General features: G+C 42.7%; 1 protein-coding gene across 1 annotated transcript in view; it reads right to left on the bottom strand.

Annotated features, from left to right (window-relative positions):
- Positions 1-4867: 4867 nt before the first annotated feature.
- nsmfb (NMDA receptor synaptonuclear signaling and neuronal migration factor b) overlaps positions 4868-19671 on the bottom strand; it is a 34272-nt gene continuing 19468 nt past the window's right edge. Inside the window, exons 8-18 of the mRNA XM_047048724.1 lie at positions 16236-16304; positions 13903-13955; positions 13397-13486; positions 12763-12890; positions 12548-12631; positions 12304-12337; positions 11935-12005; positions 11773-11852; positions 11580-11682; positions 9498-9573; positions 4868-8781 (exon numbers count right to left, since the gene is read on the bottom strand). Of these exons, the coding sequence (XP_046904680.1) occupies positions 8684-8781; positions 9498-9573; positions 11580-11682; positions 11773-11852; positions 11935-12005; positions 12304-12337; positions 12548-12631; positions 12763-12890; positions 13397-13486; positions 13903-13955; positions 16236-16304 (886 nt within the window). The 3' untranslated portion in view covers positions 4868-8683. The remainder of the gene's footprint in view (positions 8782-9497; positions 9574-11579; positions 11683-11772; positions 11853-11934; positions 12006-12303; positions 12338-12547; positions 12632-12762; positions 12891-13396; positions 13487-13902; positions 13956-16235; positions 16305-19671) is intronic.

Here is a 19671-nt window from a genome sequence, read left to right on the forward strand (position 1 = left end):
AGTGGCAAAGTGGAGTTCTGAACTTCACCTAGGTGTGAAGGAGATCTTTCTTTTTGACATCTGAAAGCCCACTGAACATTGGCACTGAAGCCAACGCGAGTGGTAAATTGCGAAGGTGGGCAGGAAGGGACAAAAAGAGGACAAATGGGCAAAAAGGAGGACACGCAACAGCGGTCTAGACCAGTGGTGATTTTAGACCCTTTTTAGGGGTGCTCAAGTACCCCTAAATTTCATCACAGCACCCTTAAAAATAATAATAAAAAAATTAAAAGTATTATTGTTTATTATAATGTGATGCTGGTAGTTTATGAAGAAAGGGACATCCGTTTTTTCATTCAATATTTTGATTATATATTGCCCCTTATAGATTATATTAGCAAGGTGGTTTAGCACTTTTGCAAGGCACTGTATTCATGTTACATTCTCATTGGGGGCTGAGCACCCCTAAAGGTCTGATCCTAGAATCGCTCCTGGTCCAGACAAAGGGCTGGAAAACAGTACTGTCTGGACGAAATCCCAACGTCTGGTCACCCTACCTGTTGGGCCGGAAATTTTAAATTGTTCTTGTGGTGGTGAAGGTTATATTTTGAAGCGGCTTATAGAACGGTTTTATAACAAAATTATAAAAAGTATTATGCTAGCTAACTTAGCCAGGAAGCTAACTAAAGCTAGCTAGCTACCGTTTTCGGAAAAATAACTTACGCTTTGGGGACCGTCGGAAATATTTAGAACTCGCATCTAAAGGTAAATATTAGTTAATTCCCAGGCAATAATAAAACATACATTACGCACTTTCGTTTTCAAAGTGTGTTGCAACGGCATGCTGTAAGAACGCCTGTAGGCCTACTCGTGCATTGCTTGGTATCATTGTTCCTGTATCAAGTGCGGCATATATTCCAGTGCGGTTATACTCTGATTCACAAACACAAAGCTCCCATTCTGGTGGGGTGCGGTTTATACTAGAAAATTTGGCTTATTTTGTGAAAAATGCGGCAATTCAAGATGTATGTAGAACAACTTCTCACTGTTAGCTGCCCCCAGGGTCCTGCTTACCTGTCTATATAAAGAATGCCTCAATGTAGTTACTACCAAAACAGAACGCTCAACGTTTCATCCTAAAGAGTAGAAGTTTATGGTTGCATCAGAGATCAGAGAAAATGTTGTAGGTTATCAACTCTGCATAATGGGTAATCAGCATTAGGCATAATTCCTCACAGTAATTCATGCCTAATAGGGCCATGCCATTCAGACAGAGGGTTCGTACTGAACAGAGTACCTCTCAGTGCAGGCTGGTATTAGTCCAGTCCTATTGCTCTGAGTCAGATTCCTCTCTCAGGTCAGAGTTATTAGCCTGTGTACTGTGCCATCATGGAGTTATTAGCATGCTAATGTCTGTAGAGGTGGGCAAGAGTAGGGCTCCCCTCTCCTGGGTAATCAAGATGGATGCCCAGATGAGCACTCCCCCCCACTAGCATAGTGAGCCGAATTCTGCTTTATAAACTGCATAGAAATATACCTTGTTAGTGGGCAGCCCATTGAGCTTGTGAGTGTGTATTCATATGTGTGCATGTGTCCAGGGCCGGCCCAAGCCTCAATGGCTGGCCTTAAGCAGAATTTATTTGGGGGCCCCTCATTTATTCAATTAAACTTCCATTTGTTACACATTGTTAATTTGTGGTGCGCCGTTTATTCGAGGGCAGCGTTTATTTGAGGGCAACGTTTAATCGAAGAAATATGGTATTATAGGCTAGCTGCGCTAGCATGCTAACGTGTTAGTTCGCTACATTAAATGTTCTTAGATAGTTTGAACAGTACGGTCTTCTAAATCACCGATTTAGCAACAAGCAAATGTCAATGTTAGTTAGACTAACTAGCTCTATCTCATCTGCTTTTTATTAACGCTGATTTGCAAGCAGTGAACAGCTAGATAGCGAAAACACCTAGACTACCTACCGTAACCTGTTAACTAGTTTAGCTTGCTAACGCAAGAACACCTGCTTCTCCAGTTCTTTCAATAGATTATCTAGACAGGCGTTAGCAATAGGCTAGACTGCTATTCATTTTCTGGCTATTTTTTCGTTAGCTTCCCTTCCCGACTATGTTGACTAACAGCTAGTCTCTAGCTAGCTAAAATAATTTGCTAAGTAAGGTTGATATAATATTTGAAACGTATTTAGCCAACAGTGGACCCCTAGTGCAACACAAGAGAATGTTCATTGAAATGACATTCTGCTACTAGCTAGGTATTTCAGGACCGGCTACCCCTACCGTATTTCTGGGGCGGAGTTTAAAACTCAATGTTCATTTTTGGTGCGGCGTTTAAACGATAGCAGCGTTTAATTGAAGAAACACGGTACATTAAACTGTAATTTCATGTGCTCTTGGGGGCCCTTTGGTGGCCACGGGGGCCCTAAGCGACTGCTTAGTTCGCTTATGCCTTGGGCCGGCCCTGTATGTGTCACATCACATGAGCTCTCTTTGGTAACATGTTTTAAAATTGTGCTTATATATAATCCAGTCACTGTTGATTGTGCTGTCACTCCAATCAGGAGAGGAGAGCAGAGTGATGCAGTGTTACTGACGGAGAAGAGAGCATCACAGTGTGAGGCTGAAGGAAAGCTGGTGCCAGCGATGCAGCCAATGAAAAGCTCGCCGGTTTGCTTGTGCGCTGTTGGCACCTTAGGACCACACCCACCCTCCCACTTTAGGCTTACCCCCAGCCTCGCCCTGCACACTCCTCCTGGCCAATCAGGACCCCACTCTCCCACCAGTCATGCCCCAATCCCTCCACCCAGCCCCGCTCAGCACCTCCATCTTTCACTCCCTCCCTCTCTCTAGCCCGACCCCCTCCCAGTCCTGGTCTGTTGATTGATCCCACTGTATGATGATGCATGTCTGAGGTTCATCCCAATTAACCTTCACATGTCAGGTGAAAGAGGGGTAGGCCGGGGGAGGGGAAGGGAGGGGGATGGTGGGTCTGCAGACAAGTCCAACAGCCCTTCCTCAGCATGTCGGGAGGGTGACCTTCTGACGAAGCCCAGAAAGACGACCGAACCGACACACTAGCCCTGAAGAAAGGTTAATTCAGCCAACATGATTCTGTACTGGTCTTGTTGGGGTGAAAGGCTACAGAGGAGCATTGACATTGTACAACATGTGGGATTGGAGTGTGATGGATGCAGAGGAATGCCAGGTTAGTGGATGAGTCTCAGTTTTAACCTTCAGATGCACTTTATTCAAATCAATGATGAGAACCTTGGCAAAGCATCAATGTCAGTGCATATTTGTTTATGTTCCTATTTCTGCGAAAATCACTTCCCTAGGAAACAGCTGAACAAGCAGTAAACATGTAGATCATTTCTAAAAGCTATAATGAATAATGAATAACATCTGTAAATTGTAACTACACATATGAGTTGGTACATATATCTAGTGATCGATACTATCTGTACAGTAATAAAACTATTCAAACTGTTATAACGGTAGTTCATCCAACCATGCACAGTGCATTTTTTTTTTTTTTACTGATGCTTTTATCCAAAGCAAAATACAGGGTGTGCTGTCCCAAAAACATGAGGCCTGTACTGTACGCATTGGCAGGAACGAAAAAAAGGAAAGCACTGATGCGATGGTAGCTGTTCATGGATCAGAAAAGAGAGAACATTTCTGTGACTAGGTTCAAGAATGATGGCAGGGTCTTAACAGGAACCTTGAAGTCTCCTCTGGCTTTGGCAAAGGGCCGTCCGGTGTGACGTGAGAGGTCATGATGACCCCAGTAAAGTGGGAGAGAGGTTCTGCGGTGCCCTTGGTGGCAGGCAGGCTGTGTGGGGTGTCATCCACTCTTCATCAGCGGCAGGCAGCAGCAGGGTTGCGGAGGGCACGATCTGTCTCTCAAAGGTGTGTCAGCCTGTCAGATGGGGTTGGGTCCCAGATTGATCACCTAGGCTCAAGCACTTTCATAGCAACGTGTAAATGTCTGACGGACCCACCTCGTAAAGGCTCCCGTTAAATATCTCTTGCCCACCACTCTGAGAAATGTCATGGCTGATGGGAATACTGCGCATCTTCATGCTAATGATGTTTCTTTGACTCAATATTTTTTTATGAGCAAATTCTCTGGGGACCTTTAAATCATGTCCCCAAAAAGCCACAACACCAATTAAACACACAAACTCTGAGGGATTTGTCATGTAGATCAACCCAGTGGCCTTTGGGGAATGTTAACTTTGGGGCCGAAGACAGGGGAAAGAGTGGCCCAGATTCACTGGTCACGTGTAATGGCCTTCTGTCTCTCTCCATCCCTCCGAAACCTCCTAACCCCCTCTCATTTTCTTTCCCTTTCTTTGCTATTGAAACATGCAACAACCTACAGGTTCTACAGGGCTAAGCACCACTTTGTTCTTGTTTTTCAAGTGAGGTCTCAGCACTTCCATATCCCTTCAATTACTCTCAGTATGATGTTAACCGTCACGCTACCAATAGCAACCACTGAGAACATGCCCTGAGCTGACAACCTATACTGTGAGCACTGCCTAAATAACTTGTATTTCTGCCTGTGGGAAAATGTGTGTTGTCTGTGTTTGCGTAGGTGTGTGGCAAGGAGGTTACAACCATTGCGCATGGAAGCAGAAAGCAGAGAGAAACAGACTGGGATACTATACTGTAGCAGAGTAAATGATGGGTGGATTTATTTATGGAGCCACTATGCTCCGACTTAACAGACAAAAGCACTACCTTTATAACTAACCAGTATCCTGTTCTTATTGTAAACTATCATTCCAACTCTGGGAATTGGACAATAAAGAGAGACAGTCACCAATGGATACATTTTTACTGGAAAAAAACGCTTTAAAAACATTTTGACCGACTATCACCATTATTGGACAGTGGAAAACATCCTGCACTGTTGGTATAAATGAATGAACATCAAGTTGCCACCTGGAATTCAAAGTCTCATACATAGTACATTGTTATTCTAAGTAAAGGAACATCACCAGTTTTTATGTCCTGTATCAAAATCATAGGAAGGACATTATAATCATCTCTATCATAATTATAATATTAAAATAATACTTTGATTAAGACATTTGGAGATTTACAGTAACCTCACTAAAGGTTTATATTTTCGTAAAAGTAGTTTTAATTTGTAGTATGCAATGGAAAATCAAATTCTCTGTTAATAACTTTGCAGTAAAAGTAAGATCATGGCTACACAATATAAGAGTCTCCCTTCTTCCAAAAATACAATCATCACCCGACAAGGCGTCAGTGCAATCAAAGCAGCGTCAATCAATCATCATCAAACTCAATCATCCTCACCAGAGAGCACAAGGCAATCTTTTGAGATACACTGATGGAGCCACAGGGGACAGACACATTTTTTTCACTCAAAGGAAGTGGATGTAAATGTCTTATTTGCACATTGCTGACTAGAACGTTTCGTATTGATTGAATTCAGTATGTGTTTTTTTGATTTGTGTAATTATAGAAATTGGAATTATCAGCTTCATTGGCCTAGGATTATAAGCCAAACTCAGAGCAGAGTGCTTCGGTTGTTTGGCCAGGTCTAGTGTAATGGATTCAATCTTATCTGCGTGTATGGCGAGGACAGGCTACTTATTAGCAGAATGTCCTCCTCCTCTCCTTCAGCTCTATCAGGGCCAGAGAGACCCAGCAGAGATGTCCTAGCCAGCTGACGATGCTGTTAATGTGTTGGCTATCTTCCCTGGTGTCCTCAAATCATACATTTTCAGTCTTCTGCTTCTTCCTCCGTTAACACCACAGTATGTGGATTTTCATATAAATTAAAAAAATACATCAACATAATGCCAAGGAGTGAGGGAGAGGTTAATGACATAAGGTGAATTCACTGTACATATACAGTATTAACCCTCTGTAGCCAAACACCATGAATCTATGATGAAGTGATAAGCTTTTCAATTACTATCTAATTCTATAATAAAACAAAATAAATTATGTTGTTAATTTGCTAACTACTGTATTAATGACTTGACACGTTAACTCTTAATTTGTCTGGGTTTTTCCTTTAGACAGAGATGAGTAAAAATCAGCTGTGTGCAGAAGAGGAAGCAGGAATTGTATTTAGACTACACAGATATTGCGTTCTTTGTTGTGAGAGTTGCAAAGATGCACTCCCATCTTCAGTACTTCACCTCAAATGTTCCATTCCCAAGTATGGAGGTCACAAGAACTGTCTTGTTAGCTTTCAAAACAAGGCAAAGTAAAAGAGTGTTTCTAAAACTGTACAAGAAACATTACACTATATATTGCTACAGGGGATAAATTGGGAGATAACGAGTCTAACTGACACACACACACACACACACACATATATATATATAGTAGCATAAATAACCACAGCCTTGTGTAAAACAAGTACATAGTTATTGTAGCTAGCCTGCAAACATTTGCACAGGGCTGTGTGGACTGTGCATGTGGTCTTCTGACCCTATCACACAAATACTGACAGCGTGTTGAAAATGTCAATTAAAAAAGTGCTACATTACTGGCTAACTGAAAAAACACTTATAATTGAACAATTATTTAAAAAAAAAGCTTGTTTGACAAAACAGAGTAGGAAAGAAACACAAACTTCAAATCTCAAATGGACACCTCGATAAAGACTGGAGAAAGTAGAATTGTTTTTTTTTCAGTTGTGTGAAATCGTATGCGATTACTGCTTCTTAATAATAACAAAATGTTGTTATTACATTTAAATTAAATTGGTTGAAAATACAGAATACAAAGTTTATGTTCCCTTTGCTCTCTGCTTCTCTATCATTTTCCATATCCACATTGGTGCATGAAAACAAGCTCAACACAAGATGTCTTTCTCTGATCCCCTCAGATGAGAATAAACCCAGACACACAACCCTCATAGTTCAGTGCCCTTGCAGCAGCAACATTACTGTTGATACACTGGCACACAAAAACACTGGCACACACAAGCATAGGCAGGCACAAGCAAATGAAGAATCGTTGTACTCTTATTTGTTTTAGTGGAACACTTTAGAGGGGAAATGAGAAAATAGCACTCTTAATTGTGTTAGTCTAACCCTTAAGCAAACTCTCACAGCAATCAAGCTGTCATGAGAGTCCCTCCTATCCATGTTACATATAAATGCATCACACCCACTCCATCCCCAACTGAAACACTAGCATCAGTTGGGACTCAACAGTTACATATAAACAACACAATTACAGTATCAGGAGATAAGAGATCTGGGGTGTGGGTTTCATGAGGATGTGTTTAAGCAAAGTAGGACAGTAGGTATATAACAGAATAAGATAACTCCTTCTCTCTCTACAGTTTGTTGTTGTTTCAAAGGCTTACATTAATATTGTATTATATCTGTTATCTTTGAGTTTGCTGTTAAGTCCGTCAGACACTGTGCATATGGTATTCCAAAAAGGAAGCAAAGACATCAGGCTGGACTGAAGTATAAAGTAGTAATAGGAATAATTTAGGATTATGAACAACGTATAGAAGCATAGCTACACTACCGACGCAGTGAGAGACTATATTAGCCACCTATTACAGCTGCTGTCTCCTTATTATAGCCTGGTTATAGTAAAAAGGGTTGCACTGTCATATATATTAAGTCTAAGTATTTATTAGTATAGTACAAAATTCTGAAAGGGATTACAACCAATCCCTCAGAGCTCAAGATATCTATTAAAAAGTCTGTATCTCCTTGCAAAGGAGATAAGATTAAAATGGCTAATGAGAAAAAAAGGCTACAGTTGACCTAGTCTATGGAACATCTAAGAAACTCACACAGATGTACTGTATGTAGTGATACATGTATTGAATTTTCCCGACCTCCATCCTGAGATCCCCAATGAGATGGAGACACCCAGAGACAAATTCTCTTGTGTTCCATTATAATGGTGTGGTGGAAAGCTCAGTAACAAATATGGGATAACATTAACCTGAGTTAATCCAACAGTCCAAATACAAAACAGATACAGTTAGTGAAAAATAAAAGTGTTTCTATAATAGATATTCTGTAAATTATTTGAAAATTAAATACCAACCTTTCATGTGAAATATGTGTAGATGTTGAAAATCTATTCACTAATGCTCTGTCAAGTATGTTAAATACATATCTAGTTTTCTAGGAGTGACCTAGTTCTAGACCTTGGAAATCACTCTTCATCCATTGCTTCCTTCCTCAAACTGTAGACAGGTAAGCTATGGGGAATCGCCCACCATCTTTTTTCCTCATAAAAATATCTTCCATCTTTGTACAGGAAGCTCTCGCCTCCCTCTCTTCCGCCTCACCTCAAAGCAAATGCAAAACCTAACTCTATTTAGCGTCTCCTGACACATGTAGGCTAAATGAAGAGTCTCTCAACTTCTCTCTCCCCTCCCTCCCTCCGTCTCCGCTATCTGCCGAGGAGATCAGTGAAGGTTGAAAAATAATGGGGAAATGTACACCTTGCCACCGTCGCAAACACAGTCACCCACTTGGCTTCACACCCGAAAAGTCGAGTGCCCCAAATCACCTGAACAAAGCTATAGTGGCTGAACCGTGTCTGGTAGGTTGAGCAGAGTACAGAACACTTCTGCTCAGGCCATCTCAAGCAACGCCCCAAACGTAGGCTTTTAAAGGATGAGATAGAAGCTAACCGCCAATTGGCTCAACTAGGGTCAGACGCGTCACAAAAGGTCGTCGTAGTCAAGGAGCTTGGAGTGTTGGCGAGTTTTCCACAGGCGGAAGAGACGGAAGTCAAAGTACATCTCGATCATCTCCTTACCTGGGGAGAGAGGGACAGAGAGAGGGAGAGGAGACGGACAAGGTGAGGAGAAGTACTAAATCAATAATGCAGGGTCTGCACAGGCCAATTTCCTTCACAAAGAAATTAATGATCAGGTGGGTGGAAGAATCTGCTTTAGAATTGTATATGTGCCGGCTCTTTTTCTCAGAGTTGTCACTTTGATCTGCCTTTGTCATTCGCTCAACCACAGTTCAAACTGTTCACAACAGACTGATTGAAATGCAGGTGTTCTATCTCAAGTAGTCAGCTTGGATGGGTCAATGGTAAACATAAAGAAAGAAAGAGAGAGAGAGAGAGAGAGAGAGAGAGAGAGAGAGAGAGAGAGAGAGAGGGGGGTGGAAAAGGCCAATGGGAGTGGAGAAAAACTGTAAATAATTAGAATTTAATTGGCGAATAATTTGCATGACATCAATGCTCAAAGCTGTAGTGGGTTTGCACAAAAACATTATATTTGTCTACTCCCTACTGTCTTTTTACCTGTGTCAGGACAGCTACACAGGCATGATTAATGCTTACTATTACCATTCCGGACGCATGCTGCACAGCAAATAGCATGTGGGAAAACCAATATGTACTCAACACAGACAGAATGTGCGTGCAGTATGTGTGCCTGTGTGTTTTCGTGTGTGCATGCGTGTGTTTTTCTCCATGCCCTGTATGTGTATGTGTGTGAGTGACTAGGACTAAACCCTCACCCTGTGCAGACAGTTCCAGTGGGGACTTAAACTCAATGGAGTACGGCCTCATCATCTTCTTCAGATTTTGAATAAGCTGGAGGGAGAGAAAGAGGGTTCAGGATTTCTCATGTAAAAATGCCTTCATACAAAGCACACAAATTGCTAGCAATTAATACACGGGGTGTTGTCTGCATTGAATAAGGAGAATCTTTAGGGACATTCGATCATTTATAACTCCCAATACAATTCTCAAGGCAGAGTACCGGTAAGTCTAGGGGGCCGGATGAGAGCACACTAAAATGTAATGTATGTGTGTTTTATTGACCGAATTCTATGACCACAAAGAATGGTGGTCTATTTTTGTGCATGCAATTAAGTAGATTTCTTGTGTGTGTGTGTGTGCATGCATGTGTGTACAGTACAGTATGTGTACATGTTTTGTATTAATCAGTAGGATTCAGTAAGTTTCTGTATGATTCTCCTCTCCTTCTCTATCCCCAGCCCTCTCCTCCACTTGCTCCCTGTGGTCCACATCAGCCACCGCCCCATGGGGCACTTCACAGCCAACCAGCATGCTTCTCTTGGAAGCGTTTCCTCTCAGCTAACGTCACTAAGGCAATGATGTGAACAGAGACTAGATCAATGCCTTGGACTTCGGGAGGAGTGGTAAGATGGGAAATCTAGATCTATATGAGAGGTCAAAGGTGAAAGGCCCAAAGGGATGTGGCGTAAATCTCATCCCAATCCACCTTTACTGTGTCAACAACAAGCAGGCTCACAATTATAACATGACCTCTTCAAGCTAGGTCACTGTCCTCAGGTCTAAGGCCGCTATGCAGCAGCAGAAAATCCTGGGATTCTTTTGACACAGACAGTCCCAGATATGGTTTAGTTATGGCAGGTCAGGTAAGAATGTTCAAACCATTGTGCCTTACAGAACACATATTTTCTCTCTTCCTTAATACCCTCAGAAGCAGGTTCCTCTCAGGAAGAGTTTGAAGGACCAAAAATATAAGAAGACAAAAAACAGCCGAGACAAGAGCCATGACAACAGACAAGGTAGGATCTAGGAGAGAGGCTCAGATAGGTTGGGTGGGCCTCCTCCGAAGCAACGGGTCTATTAATAGAGCGATGACTAAAGCTGGCAGGCTCCCCAGACACGCGCAGGTAGCCGAGGAGAAGAATTGTTAAATGCAGCAAAGAGAAGCCCACTTTGTCTCTCTCCTCCTAGAACTCGTACAACCCAAACTACCGAGCAGCTTGTAATGTCAGAGGGAGGGACGACAGTTCCTGCCTCTGTGAGCGAGGGCTGAACTTCTTGTGTGCGGGAAAGTTCACTTTGATGGTGGCAGGGATCTGTTTTTGTGCATGTAGCGGAGTGTGTGCACGTGTGGTTGTGTTTGCTTGAGTAAACATGCCGACTGGAACACGTGCATACACTTGCATTCATAGGTGTGACTTCATTAATATTTTAGCCTGTGGGGCTTGTATGAGTGTGTTTGTGATGAAGGTAGGGAGAAAGAGATTGGTTGTGTTTGTGTGTGTGTTTGTTTGGGTCCACATCATGTTGTGTTATTTTGACTCAGTCTTTGACCAGATGAGAGGCAAGGGTCACAAAGTACATGCGTGCTTGTGTATGTGTGTAAAATGCTCACATGTGGATGTGTATGTGTGCGTATGTGTGTGTGTGAGTGTGTCAAATATCAGCAAGAGGTGAAAGAGGCTGCTGTCTGTCACTCTGACAGAGCTACCGGCTGTTATGCTGTCAGTCTGTTTCGCCACCCCCTCAGTTTGTGTGTGTATGGTATGACAGTGTGTGTGATGGCTTTGTCCTGCTGCTCTTCCTGATCCTCACGGCCCTCAAGCTGGCTCTAGAACTCAGGCTGCCTATCACATGTGACAGGCTGACAGTAGGCTCAGTAAAGCAGAGGACAGGGTGACACAGGAGTCCCTTATGCATCCTAATGCATGCTGTAGGATTTTGATTAAAGGCACTATAGACACAGTAGGCACTACAGACACACAGACATACACAATTACACACACGCACACACATACATACACACAGACACACACACACACACACACCATAAACTGCACCTTTTCTCCATTGGCGCTCCCAAGGACATAGCAGCCCATGATGTGGATGAGGTTGGGTTCAGGGTTCAGCTTGCTCATCAGCCTGCTGATTCTCTTCCAAAACCTGCCCACAGGAGCCAAGGTCAACACTTCACTTCCTGTACATCTTACACAAACAATGACAACAACAGGCATGAGGGGTAAGAGGTCTTACTGAGTCATGTCTTCCTCCTTTTCCACCTTGGCAAAAGTGGCAACTTTGTTCTTGAGCAGGTATAAGTGTCCTGGCCCGCCCTGAAATAGTGCTTCTTGTATTTAGGGTACTCACTCAGATCTGTGGCACTGTGTAAACTCATCAAGCAGTCCTCCATCTCACCTGACAGAAGATGAGCATGTTCCAGATTCTACAGCCTTTCCTATAGGCAGCCAGCTTCTTCTCTATCTCCTCTGTAATTGGACATAAAGGGGAAAGGGAGAGAGAGTAAAAGAGTGAGAAACAGAGACTTGTGGGAGATGAGAGGGAGATAAGAGAAACAGAAAGAGTGTGAAAAAGAGAGAGAGAGAGAGAGAGAGAAAGAGAGAGAGAGCGAGAGAGAGAAAGAGAGAGTTGCAATTTATACTGCAGACATTATGCTTTTGTGTAAGTGTTCCGGAGTAGAGGTCACACATACAGAGGCAAACAATGACTCATAATACAATGCTAGAACTAGTTGATTCAGGGGCAGTTTCACAGTTTGTTACTCACCAATAATATCATCAAATGTAGCGTGTTCGTGATCCTAGAGACAGGAATAGAACCAAGAAATCACACTCTAAAACATCACTCAGCATCTCACTGCATAATAAACATTCAGATTTCATAACTGAAGAATTCTTTGAGAACAAAAATAGCATTCTGGATAAATGTGATTTGCTGATAATGTGATATACAGACACTTGTATCAAGCGTATATCGCTGATTACAGTGGATGAGGATGAGAGCTACTCACATAGAGGATTGGGATGATGGAGGGGTCATCCCTTCGGATTATATTAGGAACATACTCTGCCTTGGGCACTTTGGAAGATATCAGCTGTGACAGAAAAGGCATGGACACGTCAGCTAACTTGCTAAGTGGCTCTACAATAGCATGGAGTTACAGGTGTATGAAATATTCATACTCAGCCAGCCCATATTCTTTGATTTTGAGTAGAGCTGTCTCACCATGATTTTGGGAGGGATGAAGTCGTCTCCTTGGCACGCTGCTTGCTCCGCCTCTCTCTCTTCTTCCCAGTCGGTGTCTTCGCACAGCTCTTCATCTAATGTCCCTGAGGAGGCCTGCAGGTCCCCACCTGGCTCACACACACACACACACACACATACACACACACACACATGGAAGAAAACACCCCACACACAAATACATAACACACACACACGCATGGAAGACAACACACACACGGACATGATGAAAGGAGAGTACACCAACAAGATTAGTGGAGCACGCCGGATCAAAAGCATTGTGCACCTGCTCCTCAGAGAGAAACATCAAGTACAAAAGACGATGACAACAAACAAAATACACAGCTCTCCCTGAAAACACAACTGGCACAAAGACAAAGGATGGAGACAGAGATGATGATGAGAATGTAGATGAGACCAGACAGGCACAGGCATACCAAGACAGGGCACAGGAAGAGGAGACGGATGGTGGAGAGGTTGTACGAGCGGGATAAGGGGCACAACGCCTGGCCAAGAGACATGGGATGACGTGTATGTGTATTGGGTGTGTATGCATTTGACTGGATTGTGTGAGTGCCTGAGGTTTTTGTGTGTGTGTGCGTGTGTATGGACTCACTGTCTCTGGAGTCATGGAGAGAGTCAGGCTTGATGGGGGTGGGGTCACTCCAGGAACGGCTGAAACTCTTGGCACGGCGTTCGGCGAATGCTGACGAGCGAGCGGGAGAGAAAGTCACACACACCACACGGTAGTGTCCCCATTTATACATGCATACACAATCCACACCAATCACCATCCCAAACGAGCCCATTCACCATCATTGATTTAGAAAATCTTTTTCCACAGCCCTTATCTGAGAGCCTTTGCTTCGACAAGGAGATCATTAACATTATGATCTTGCGAGTTGAATGAAAACCCAGAACCAAAACACCATAAGCCATGCCACACTTATGGGACACATGCTGTGCACATCCAGAAGTGCTATCCAGCACAGACGATAACACACACCCCAATGTTCTGTAACAGATGTCAGGTGCTTACACTGTAGCAGTAACACACTAATGAAGTCGATCACACATGCTATGATGGTGCAGGTGACGACACACACACTCAAGCAGACTCACTCTGAACCTTGATCCTGCGACTGCCCACCATTCTGAGGTGTTTCCGGAAATTTCTGTCATTAGGAAGTAGAGAAAGCAGGAAGAGAGGGACAGGAGGGTCATGCCGGTTAAGACACGGAGATACAGGGAGGAAGAGAGAAAAATAATCACTGGTTCGTATTTTAAAACAGTAAAACATTCACTAGAAAGTAATTAAAGTGTTTATTCCCGTAAACAGCTTTATTGTTGTTTACGGGCCTTAAAAGGGATGAGTGTTGGAAGTTATTCAAATTGTACCTGTCATCCAATTCAGTCACTTGAACATCAAATTTTTCAGAGATTACCTGTATATATAAAATCTTACTCCAGGGCAATAAATGAAAAAAAAGAACTGAAAATCAAGTTCTAATCCACACTCTTAGCTTCCCTTACACCTCTTTCTCCTCTGCTCAATCTCTTACTCCCTCTTTTCTTCTCCCACTCTGTTCCTCCCTTACAAATTCTCCTTCTCTCTTCCTCTCTCTCCTTACACCATCTTCCTTCCTCTTCTTCCCTCTTCTTCTCTCTCTCCCTTTGCCATCCTCCTTCCTCTTTCTTTCTCCCTCTTTCTTCCTCTCTTTCTCCCTCCCCCTCCTCCCTCTCTCCTCCTCTCCCACTTTGACTCTCATCACAGCTGGAGGTTCTGTATTATATATCAAAAGTTATGATTCAGGTCCAGGATAAAAAATATCCTATATATATACAGTACCAGTCAAAAGTTTGGACACATATTCCCATTATATATATATATATATATATACATACATATATATATATGTATATATATATGTGTGTGTGTGTATTTGTGTGTGCGTACTGGCAGCTATATATAACTGTCATTGGGTCACCATCAACACTGTCTGCCTTAGTAAAGGGAAGGCAAAAGGAGAAGAGGGGAGGAGAGAAGGAGAGAGAATAAAGGGTAGGATAGGGAGAGGAGGAGAAGGGATAAAGAAGAGAGGGAAAGACGAGAAGGAAAGAAAGAAAGAGAGAGGACATAAAGGATTGAAACTAAACGAAAACAACTGGGAGAAGTGATCCACTCTGAAAGGTGTTTTTTTGCCATTATCAATACCTGCTTGTTTGACTGGTATCAGAATTATTCTCAGAGTTATGGACCTAGCACTGGGTGTTCCTAATACACAAAGTGCAGCACTGAATATGTGTCTTAGCATTCTAATTAGTGGAAAGTGTTGCTTCAATAATCTCATTACAATTTTACAGTTTCATAGTTTATTTTCTCAATATGCGTTATGTGTGATATGCCTGGGTTTTTCTATTTGTATTTCATATAAACATTTTGAAAATTATATTTAGATTCTTTATGGGTTACAGAAACAGCTGGTTTCCAAATGAGATATTTTCTTGTCACAGGGCATCAAAGACATGGAGCGCTGATTAGACTGGCTGTATGAGAGGACACGATGCAGTCCGGAAATAGAGTCATGACTCACTGAGTTCTGACATGTTCAGGGTGTGTTGCAAAAGGCGGACTTCAAGCATTTAAAATAACCGCCTCTCTTCACGACTATCAAAATAAGTTGTTTTTTTATGTGAAACTGGTCCTTGTAACAAAACCTCATGTCGACGTACAGTGTAGGACACTGTAGACTTTCCAAATGGTGTTTCATATTCAAACCGATGTCTCAGACATCGCTGGTACTCTGACGTGACATTGTGTATGGAGTACATCAACCTTGGAAGAACTGTGCAGCACTGCCAAATATCGATTCACACACTCCTTGCCCACATTGGAGAGCAGTGAGCTAACTTGTGGTATTGATGCACTGTACATGGTTACACATCACTGCACTCCAATGTTTAAAACTGATAAAAACTGTCACAGCCAGCAGTAAATTGTCACAAGCTGATTCATAGAGACACACCGCTGGCTATATTGCTGGCCAGCCTGTGGTCTGCTATATGTTGCTGTGCCTTCATACCCCACCAATGATAGGGTGCATTATTAGAAACTTCCATGCCTCCATACACACACCAAAGCAATGTCAACACACACACCCACACACACATAGAAATACACACAAACACACACATACACATACATGCACACAGAATCAAAATTGACAAAAGTAACAGTTATGCTGTGATAACTAAAGAAGACTAAACAATCAAGAACCAACCGAATACAAGAAGGAGCCATGAAGATCAAGATCGACTGGTCACTTTGGCAGGGTCTTTGGATGGAGCCCGTGTGTTTGTGGGGATTGTTTATGTGTGTGGGGGTGAGAGGGGATGTCATTAGGGGGTGGGTCAAGGTGGGGACACACAGGACAGGACAGCCAGGGTCACGATACCTCTCCATGGTGGCAGTTGCCTCCTGTTCCCTTTTCCTCCTCTTTTTCTCGGCAATGCCCCGGAAAGCCCTGGTGGGACGTGTCATAGTGTTAACGGCATTGGAAGACTGGGGGCAGGGGAATTCGGGGGTGAGGAATCTAAGGGTGTCAGGTTGGGGGGGTACGAGTGAAGGGGTTAGTAAAAGGGGAATTCACCAAAGGGGAGCGGGGTGGGGGGTGAGCCCGGAATAGCACAACAAGACTAGTGGGTTAGAGTCAACGGCACAGGTGCGTGTTATCCGACTAGACAAAGATGGTACACACACACAAGTAATAAAAAACAGGCACCATGACCACACCATTGACTAGAGACCAAGGGGTACATTCCAGACAGACAAGGAGCCACAGGGGTGGATAAGACAGGAAACTGCCCATGTCATTGATCACATGTGTGTTTGTTGTGTTTGAGAGGGTGTGTGTGAGGACACGTCGATCTCAGAAGGAGATTGGCTTTGACAAGATGCCAAGAGAAGTAACCGTCATCTGTGACAGCACATGTCAGGGTACGATCCATGTCCTACGAGCTTGGGTTAATGGCTGACAGAGGGACAGTTGATGAGAGCTCTGTGTACCTGTTTGTGTGTGTGTATGTGTGTACAGTATGTGTGACTGAGTGTGTAAGAAAAAAAGAAAAAGAGAGAAAGACAGCAAGAGAAACTAGAGAGGGTACAATCTCTTGGGAAATTGTGGGGTGTGCTTGCGTCGGTTGCAGATGGGGATGTTTCCAGGCTGTGAATATCAACACCCTGTATTTTTGTACGCCCTTCGACTGGTTAGCTCCTGCGATTTCCACACAGCAGAAGTTAGTAGTAGTTAGCTAGCTCTACAATTTACCGGGGCTAGGTCTGAAATCTAGGAGCAAAACGGAACACAACTGCCAGCTGTAGGTATATGCAGGTAGCAACGCTAGTGCTAAATAACTATTTACCTGGTCGGCTCCATGACACCAGGTAAGTAGGGCTTGTGAGACTGCTCACCAAAAGAACGAAGGGGAACCCACTAGTCCAACAGATTAAGACATGTTCGTAGGTACCTAGTGAAAAGTAGCCTAAACTTTCCTAGACCTTTAGCTACAGTACTGATGCTGAGGGCTCGCTGATATTGCTGTCTGTCTTACTATAAACGTCGTATCTATGCGTTGTTGCTAACATGTGCTGATGTTGGCCGAATCCAAATACTCCCCTTACCCCTTCCACTTAGTTTTGCACGTTCCCGTGAAAGCTAGTGGTGTCCTAATACTCTTTTGGAGCTAGGGGTAGGGCTAAGACTAAGGAGTATACACCCCTTAAAACCAAGTAAGATCGGGAGCTTACTCGAAACCTACGGCTATGTGATTCCTGCGCGACCGGCAACAATGGCGGCCAGATCATCCAGAGAGTCCGATAAATGTAATATTTTCGGCTTAATTAATTGATTACAAAATGATGACAGTCTTGTTTTGTGTTATACACAGTCCTGAAAATATATATTTGCAACCATTTTCCAAATCGAAAGGCTCCTAACCGTGGAACTAGGGCTGGGCGATATGGGTAAAAAATTATCGATATAGAAATGTATATTTACATTCGATAACGATAATTAAACGATAGACCACGAATCTGTAGTAGTAGCTAAATAAGTCTCCTCCTCAACTTTTTCCATACACTCAGCATAAGGTTTAGGCAGAGCAGTGTGAGAGAAATTTTTGTGGCCAGGGAGCACGTACCTGGGGTCAAGTAACTTTTTAAAACCTTGCTTTTTATCAATAGCCTACTTATCAATACTTTGGCGCAAACTTACACTTTCAGCATGTTCTAACGAGTGATTTAGCTTCAGGTGGTAAAGAAAAAGGTTTTCTTATATATTAGTATTATAATTGGACCAAAACGCTGTTCTTATATGTCCAGAGACGTTGTAAGAAATCCGCAAAACCGTTTTCAGACCTTTCCAGAGGTCCGCAAACGATTTACGGACCTAGCAAGCCATTGCCATGGAGATGTTGAAAACATGGCGTCTGCTCCAGATTCGTCGTGTTTGATTTGTGATTTTCCTACGTGTTGTTATATTATTTAAAAAAACGAATATGGACTTTCGACAGATCTACCAACACCTTTGTAAGCAGAGATTTGTTAAAACGTTTGTTAACCGAGACCGTAGGTCGAGGTCAACAAGAAGTCCACATTTGCAGTTTGTCGTATTCCTAGACTTGGTAATCACCTGTTTGTTTACAACACCAATTTGCACCGAACATTGCTCTGCTCTTTGTCGGATTTCAAAAAGCCAAACAACTTCCAAATAACTGAAGAAGACTAACCCTTTTTATCAATTGTTCCTTCAATGAAAGATGTTCGCCATGGCTATCGCTGCCACTGTTTTCGGCAATAAGACTAATTTTTATTTAGCATTTTTAACATTAGCTACTCCACTCGACATGCTCAGTATATTTTAGTAAGCGTAGGCTACTATTTCTCCGCAACTTCCTGCTGCATCACAGAAATTAATGGACTGCTGTTCCTAATTATTCTCTATTGACTTTATCGATATTATTGAAAATAAATTAATGTTACGATATCTTTATCGAGGGAAGTCATTACTTCGATAGTTATTTTTTCGATTTATCGCCCAGCCCTACGTGCAACAGAACGTAAAATCGAATAATAATAAATATATATGAGAGAGAACAAAAGTTGTGCTCGCCAAAGGCAAGCACACCCAACAAGAATAAAAGAGCGTGCGAAAAAGAAAGAGAGACAGAGAGAGTGAGTGAGAGAGAGAGAGAGAGAGAGAGAGAGAGAGAGAGAGAGAGAGAGAGAGAGAGAGAGAGAGAGAGAGAGAGAGGAGAAAGACAGGAAACTTTCTAAAGGTTCCTATGTTATGCATGGTCTTCAGTATACTGAATGATGCAGACTACCAATAACCCATTCAAGGCACTGTACCAATCACTTATTCATGTTACTGTTTACTTCTGGGTGAACACCAGTGACATAACTGCAGTTCCAGAACCCCCCCGATCTTACAACATGTCCTCTCCCTGTCCTTCTGTACTCTACACCATTGTGTAACTGTGTCGCCATGAGCAATTCTCTTTTTCCTTGAGAATGCTGGGAGTCATTTTTGTATTGCAATGCAAACATTCATTAGTCTGGGTTCAGGATGGTGTTACGGTCTAACCTTGAGTCTGTTACAGTAAAAAAACTGTACACCATTTCCTGACCTATGGCCTGCCATGCCCTACCTTGTCTGATCAAGTAAAGTAGATACCTGGTAAAAGTCTTTCAATGAATACAATTCAACCTGTTAATCACATGATCCATGGTTCTGTTGTTCACGTCCTCAGTGTTTGTTGCTTCAGTGGTATTTTTTTGGACATTGAGCAATTCTATCTGTTCCTCCATAACTTCAAACACTCAGCCCACTC

This window comes from Hypomesus transpacificus, chromosome 24 (assembly GCF_021917145.1).
Source record: "Hypomesus transpacificus isolate Combined female chromosome 24, fHypTra1, whole genome shotgun sequence".
In the NCBI taxonomy this organism is placed as follows: domain Eukaryota; kingdom Metazoa; phylum Chordata; class Actinopteri; order Osmeriformes; family Osmeridae; genus Hypomesus; species Hypomesus transpacificus.